Here is an 8,319-nt window from a genome sequence, read left to right as displayed (position 1 = left end):
TCACACCGAGGTTTTTTATATTATTTGGGACTATTCTTAAGGGTGTCGTTTCCCTAGTTTCTTTCTCGGCTTGTTTCTCTTTTGTGTAGAGGAAGGCTACTTATTTATTTGAGTTAATTTTATACCCAGCCACTTTGCTGAAGATGTTTATCAGGTTTAGTAGTTCTCTGGTGGAACTTTTGGGATCACTTAAATATACTATCATATCATCTGTAAATAGTGATATTTTGACTTCTCCTTTTCCAATCTGTATCCTCTTGATCTCCTTTTTTTGTCTGATTGCTGTGGCTAGAACTTCAAGAACTATATTGAACAAGTAGGGAGAGAGTGGGCAGCCTTGTCTAGTCCCTGATTTTAGTGGGATTGCTTTGAGTTTCTCTCCATTTAGTTTAATGTTAGCGACTGGTTTGCTGTATATGGCTTTTACTATGTTTAGGTATGGGCCTTGAATTTCTATTCTTTCCAGGACTTTTATCATGAAGGGGTGTTGAATTTTGTCAAATGCTTTCTCAGCAACTAATGAAATGATCACGTGGTTTTGTTCTTTCAGTTTGTTTATATAATGGATCACGTTGATGGTTTTCCGTATATTAAACCATCCCTGCATGCCTGGGATGAAGCCTACTTGATCATGGTGGATGATTGTTTTGATGTGCTCTTGGATTCGGTTTGCCAGAATTTTATTGAGTATTTTTGCGTCGATATTCATATGGGAAATTGGCTGACAGGTTTCTAAGTGACACACTGAGACCTTATAACCTATAAATGCAGAGACAGAACTTTGAATCTGACCTCTATATTTGCTCCATCATTCGGCTTCATTGTACGGTAGTCTGTTCATGTCTGCTAGAAAATATGAGTTGTTTCCTCAATTTCTTGACAGATTAAATGCATGAGAACAGCTAGAATTTATCTTGGATGATGTGACTATGAACTTAATTCTGGGATTTATTATAGAAATACCAAAACCACAACACTAAAAGCTTGGGGCATTAATTTCACCGAACAGGAGGGCAAAGATAACAACATAATATATATTTGCCAACATAAGTAGGTATCAAGATAATTTCTAAAATGTTAATTAATTTTAATGTAATATGAGATTATAATATTGATAACTTTGTATGTGCAAGTAATAATTCAATTTTAAACTTATCAGTGGAGGATTTTTATGTCACTTCATGGTTACATTTTGGTTCATTATCAAGAGGAATTTATGTGAAATTAACTTACAGTTAAAATTTTTCTGTTCAGAATCAACAACACTAACTAGCAACTGAAGTTTATGGTAAAAAATTGCTTTTATCATGAAGGGGTGTTGAATTTTGTCAAATGCTTTCTCAGCAACTAATGAAATGATCATGTGGTTTCGTTCTTTCAGTTTGTTTATATAATGGATCACGTTGATGGTTTTCCGTATATTAAACCATCCCTGCATGCCTGGGATGAAGCCTACTTGATCATGGTGGATGATTGTTTTGATGTGCTCTTGGATTTGGTTTGTCAGAATTTTATTGAGTGTTTTTACATCGATATTCATAAGGAAAATTGGTCTGAAATTCTCTTTCTTTGTTGGGTCTTTGTGTGGTTTAGGTATAAGAGTAATTGTGGCTTCATAGAAGGAATTTGGTAGTGTTCCATGGGTTTCAATTTTGTGGAATAGTTTGGATAGTATTGGTATGAGTTCTTCTATGAAGGTCTGATAGAATTCTGCACTAAACCCATCTGGACCTGGGCTCTTTTTGGTTGGGAGGCCTTTAATGACTGCTTCTATTTCCTTAGGAGTTATGGGGTTGTTTAACTGGTTTATCTGTTCCTGATTTAACTTCAGTACCTGGTATCTGTCTAGGAAATTTTCCATTTCCTACAGATTTTCAAGTTTTGTTGAATTTAGGCTTTTGTAGTAGGATCTGATGATTTTTGAATTTCCTCTGATTCTGTAGTTATGTCTCCCTTTTCATTTCTGCTTTTGTTAATTTGGACACACTCTCTGTGTCCTCTCAAGAATGTGGATTTTTAATCTGAAATTTTCATACATGGAGCCTTGCTTATATGGTCTTCTTAGTTAGTCCAGTTTATTGTCCATCTTACTTTATAACTCGAGGAGTACCAATAAACTCTATAGTGATTTTTTGCAGTCTATCATAAAAGATTTTTTTCTGACCCAGTGACCTTGTAGCGTTAGTTTACTCATGTTTTCTTTGTTGTAGCCTGTGAATAATTTCAGATTCTACTGAGATTATGAGTTGGTGTATTTTGGTTTTAATTAAATGTAGCATTTATACCTGATGCACCCTTAGTAAGTAAAATTCTGTTCATTTTAAATTACAGTCATTAAAAATGTCACTTTTTTCTTCACAATACAATTAAACTTTTTTATTTACAGATTTTAAATAACAAATATGTATCTGTATAATACATATATACCTATGTATATATACATATATACATATATATGTGTGTGTATATGTGTGTGTGTGGGTGTGTGTGTCTATATGTCCAATGAATTATTTATGTATAAAAATCATAATAATTATGAACTTTCAGTTATGTAGACAGGAAAGGAAACAGATTCTCTTTGAAACCATGCAAGGAGGGAAAATGAATACATAAGATGTACTGTAACTTTACTATTAAAGAATTCCTTGTATGTGAGGCAAATACGTTTTCAGATGAGTGAATTGAATGTAGAATTTTGAAGTCATGTTTTTATGAATAATATTTTTATATTTTTCAGTTTAATTTTTTACATAATCCTTAGAGATGAGCATATAAATTGTTCATGAACATTTTTATAGTAATGTCATACAAAATCCCAAGTATTTTAATCATGTTATTAAATAATATTTGTGAAAAAGTAAACAGTGAATAATTATGTAACACATTAGTGAAGACTCTAATTCAAATTCAATGAATAATTTCTCTTCCGTAGATATGCTTACCACCAATGTGAGGTTTTTGAACCATCACTTGAACATTCATCATTTACTGTTGCCATTTTCAAGATGCCTCATTGACACAGAAAGATGATAAAAAGATGCTTTCGTGTTAATACTCAGAAGAATAGACAGAATATCTACTAATGCAGCAGTAAATAAGAACCTTCAACTGTTCAACAAAGTGATTCCTTGGAGACACTAAAGATCTTGGAACATGTATTCTTTAAAATCACTAGTTAATAATTCCTTGTTTCTTTGATTCCATAACTTAGATTAAAACACTATACAAATAAAATAGTAACAATATACTTAGTCACATAGTGTTTACCAAGAGCTTGAAACCTGAGCTATAACATTTTCTTTATTTCCTTATGGGCTTTTTTGGTATTTTATTTTATTTTCTCTGTGTGTGTCTATTTGATGTCAATAGAGTACTTTTTATATTCTACTCACATTTGTAAATGAAGTAGAAATGAAGGATACATTATTTGAGGTTGTAATCTACTACTTATTATAAAATAAAATTTAAGACTAGCCAAGGTTTTGTTGTGAACCAAAAGTACATTTGTGTCTGTTGGTATATAAGAAATGCTCTGACAATTGATCACGGACTACCCACCCATGGCTTATCCATGAATAGACACCCATGAGCTATAAACTCTGATTTTCATTCCTACCTAGGTTATAATTTCAATATTTTTTCTATTTTTTTTTAAGAAAACCCAACAGATTTTTAAAAGCTGAGAAATCAAATATAAAATATTTATTTTGACTCACACAACTAAATATCTTTATATAAAGTATTTAAATTCTGACTACTTTCAAATTTTAATAATCCACCTTTACTTTAATTTTCAGGTAACACAACTATAGCCTTCAAAACTTTATCACATTTTATTTTAAATTTCAATAGACTCAATTAAAGTAAATTTTCTTAGATATGTACAATCTTGTTGATGATGATATCATGAATTTATAAGAAGTATTTTTTCTCATCATTGAAAATTTTATGTTAAGAAAATTTACTTCTCCTGTCTTATGAATCATGCAAAACCAAAGCTTTGTCACTGAGTTTATACTACTCGGACTTTCACAGAACCTGAATGTGGAGAAAATGCTATTTGTTTTGTTTTTATTTATCTATCTTGCAACTATTGGGGGCAACATGATAATTGTGATGACCATCATGTACAGTCCTACACTGTTGGGCTCCCCCATGTACTTCTTCTTGGCCTTCCTGTCCTTTCTGGATGCTTGCACTTCTTCTACTGTCACCCCCAAGATAATTATAGACTGTTTCCATGAGAGGAAGATCATCTCCTTTGACTGTTGTATGATACAACTGTTTGCTGTCCACTTCTTCACTGGGGCAGAAGTGATTGTCCTGGCATCCATGGCCTATGACCGGTATGTGGCTATTTGCAAGCCCCTGCACTACTCTTCCATAATGACCCAGAGGCTCTGTGAAATTTTAGTTGTGGTATCCTGGGCAGGAGGTTTCTTGCATTCTATCATACAAATTATCTTCACTTTGCAGCTGCCTTTATGTGGACCAAATGTCATTGATCATTACATGTGTGACTTGTTCCCATTACTGAAGCTTGCCTGCACTGACACACACATATTTGTCTTTTTAATATTTGCCAACAGTGGTGCTATATGCATTATAATCTTCTCTTTATTGCTTGTCTCCTATGGTGTCATCTTGTTTTCTCTGAGAGCCCACAGCTCTGAAGGTCGACGTAAAGCTCTCTCCACCTGTGGATCCCATATAATTGTCGTGCTTTTGTTTTTTGTTCCATGCATATTGATATATGCAAGACCCACTTCTGCATTCTCCTTTGAGAAAAACATGCTTATATTTGTCAATGTCCTGACACCACTGCTCAATCCTATGGTTTACACATTCAGGAATAAGGAAATGATAAATGCCATCAGAAAAATGTGGAAAAGATTGTAGAAAGAATCTCTAATAAATACCATCTGTCAATGAAAAAGCATATGGACAATGAATTGAGGCAGGACATAGGAATTGGGACACTGGAGAATTCTGGAAAGTAGTAAGAGATAAAAGACCACCGAGGGGACAACTGAGAGAAAGGAGTTGGGAGACAGATGGGGAAAAGGACTTAAAAAAGCAGGGCGATGGAAGAAGCACGCTGGGATTGAAGGAGCGGTAACTAACTATTTCGCAGACATAGAATAGTTAAATGGGTTAAATAATTTTGAACTAGTTAAGGGATAAGTCACAGCTTTTGGCCTAGGCATTTAATAATAACTAACTAGACTCAGAGTCTTTATTGATGGGAACTAAGGAACCAGAAGGAAATATGGATTTAAAATTATTTTTACAATAGATTAAGTAATTTTTCATAAATTTTACAATATCCACTTCAGTGGATATTGCTCTGCCAACATGACAATTTGAGATTTACTTTTCAGAAACTTTTAATATCATAACTAAACAAAGAAGTAAATTTTTAATCCAGTACTGGTGCACAGGTGATTTGTGAATGTGAGCATTTTACTTCATTGTAGATTTAGCAAGCTCATGACCAATGAGGTCAAGGTTCAGTAGAGACTTATTCTAAGAAAATAAGGTAGAACACAACTAATGGTTAGAGAAGTATGACTTCTTTTGATTTTGCCTGAAATTTTGTTTTTAGATTTTTTATTGGATTTTTTAACTTAACATTTCAAATGTTATCCCCTTTCCAGGTTTCCTGTCCATAAATCCCCTATTCTATCCCCCTACCCCTTCTTCTATGAGAGTGTACCCCCAACCAACCACCCACCCTTTCCTGTCTGCCCACCCTGATATCCCCCTACACTGCGGAGTCCAGCCTTGGCAGAACCAAGGGTTTCTCCTCCCATTGGCGCCCAACACGGCCATTCTCTGCTACATATGCAGCTGGAGCCATGGGTCTGTCCATGTGTACATTTTGGATGGTGGTTTAGTCACAAATACTATTTACACTTCACCGGTACTCACATGTGTTATAACAGGCACACATACCAACAGACATCCCCCCCAATACTAACATGAACAAACAAACATGCAGACAACCAGAACTCCTGTAAAACTCAATGACAAGAATAAAACATCTATATTATATTGAGCAATCACTATGCTCTTGACTCTTTATTACCTGGTGATATCTTTCAATACATAGGGTATCAATAGATAGTGTTTGTGAGAATTTATGTTTCTGAGCTCACACCTTCACTCTAAAATGTTCACTCAGCATAGTTATATGAAAATCAAAACCATTTTAATTCCATCCTCTCATTGATTTAATTAAATATTTGATAAAGTTTGACTATTTAATTGTGTATTATTTATACTGTTTCACTAAAACTTGTTGGCAAAATTAATGTGTATTTAAAATTGGAAAAAGAAAAATATTGAACTCATTCCATGAAATATAAAATGATTTCCTGAGATCCAGACCTATAAATGCAGAGAGATGTTACAACTGAACCTGACCTGTAAGTGTTCTATATCATCTGACTTCTTTTTTGTTGTTGTTGTTGAACAGTGTTATTTTTTCATATAGTATATTCTAATTGTTTTCATTCCCTTATCTTGTCTTAGGACCCCACCAATTAAGTGGTAACCTCTCCCTCTGTCTTTCTCTCTCTACCTTTAAAAAATACAAAGAGGCAAATAAAAAGATACAATAAAACAAAACACAAGAAACACACACATACACACATACATATTAAAATACAAAACCAGAAATCATAACATATAAGCAAACATTCAGTAAGTTAAAAAATGATCAAACAAAGCTTGGTAAGACTAAAAATTCTCCAAAAATACGATTCAGTTCACTTTGTTTTGGCCATTACAGCTGGGTATGTGGTCTACCCTTAAGTGTGGTTTGTATATTCTTTGAGACTATATTAGAGTAAAATACGGATTTTTTGGAAGCAATTGTTATTTGTAGATAGCATCTTGATTAGTGATGAATGATCATGTCTATTCTACTTCTCAGTACTGAGACCTTATATGGCTTGAACCTCTATAGGCCCCATATACTTTGAAGCACTCTCTTTTTTACTTGATGTGTGTATCAGTCCTGTGGTGCCTAGAAGCCCATGTTTTCTTGGTGTTTCCATCCTCACTGACTATTACAGTTTTTTTGCCTCTTCTGCATAGCTCCCTTAGGTCTGAGGGTAACAGTTTGATGAAGATATACCATTTATGACTCAAAGTTCAAATGTCTCTCACTGTCTACATACTTCCTGGTGGTAGGTCTCTGCATTAGTTGCTATTTAAAGGAGATGGTTTTGTGATGACAGCTAAGTGAAATGCTGATCTATATATCAGACTTTTATTTCTAAATTCCTCTAGTAAAACATAGTATTTCATTTTCCCCTAGTTCCTATCCTATAGAATCTCAGGGTCTTAGTCAAACAAGAAGTGTCAGATGTGGGTTCCATCTCATGGAGAGGGTCTTAAATCTAAGCAGGTAGGAGTTGGTTATGCCCAGAACTTTTATATACCTGTTGAACTAGTGAGTATTGCAGACATGTCACAATTATAGTCTTAAGATTTGTAGCCAGTTCAGTACTTAACTTGCCCTCTGGTAGTATATAGTCTACCTTCCAATACCATGAACACTAGTCAATAGGAGTAAAGGCTCTTGGTAGGAATCAGCTCAATTTCTCCATGTTCAATGAGATTGAGCCCCGTTGTCCAACAACTTCACTAGGTATAGCCCATTTCTGACAATGGATGTTTCACTGATTATGAAAGGTGTGCTTTTGTCTCCCCCATTATTTGATATCACATTTATGTTTTTCAAAATGTATATATTTAAAGAAGATTTTATGGTAGTAGGATTTATATAACCCCCTTGAATGGTCCCCAGTATTAGCTATTCCTCTCTATATACATTTGCTATCTCCCCTGTCCTCTTCCCCTCTCCATTTTATCCTGCCACTTCTTTCCCTCCTGTATCTCCATAGCTATGCATGTTTATAATTCTAAGTTTATCCTTTTGTCACATCTCATCACTTATTCTATAACTCTCTATAAAAGTTCTATTTATATACAGTTTGTAACATGCTCATTGAATGCTTTAAGGATAACATCCACATAAAAGAGATTACATGCTATGTTTGTCTTTTCTGAACTGGATTACTCAACTCAAGATGGTGTTTGACCACTCTATTCATTTACAGACTCAGTGCAATAGCCATAAAATATTTACACAATTCTTCAGAATATTCCAAAAAATATTCTTAAAATTTCTTATAGAAACATTAGATACTCTGATAGCAAATAAAACCTGTTGGTATCACCATCACAGGTTCCAAATTGTACTACACAGATATACTAATACAAACTTTATGATATTGATATGAAAACAGA

General features: G+C 34.0%; 1 protein-coding gene across 1 annotated transcript; it reads left to right on the top strand.

The window, feature by feature from the left end:
• Window positions 1-3,984: 3,984 nt before the first annotated feature.
• Window positions 3,985-4,899, top strand: LOC116900435 (olfactory receptor 4C15-like). Its single transcript, XM_032902176.1, has one exon. It carries the CDS (start codon window positions 3,985-3,987, stop codon window positions 4,897-4,899), a length of 915 nt encoding a protein of 304 aa, XP_032758067.1.
• Window positions 4,900-8,319: the final 3,420 nt, after the last annotated feature.

The sequence above is a fragment of the Rattus rattus genome, chromosome 5 (genome assembly GCF_011064425.1).
Source record: "Rattus rattus isolate New Zealand chromosome 5, Rrattus_CSIRO_v1, whole genome shotgun sequence".
NCBI classification, from domain to species: domain Eukaryota; kingdom Metazoa; phylum Chordata; class Mammalia; order Rodentia; family Muridae; genus Rattus; species Rattus rattus.
Note: the sequence above shows the minus strand (reverse complement) of the source record. Positions and strands in the feature narration are given on the sequence as shown.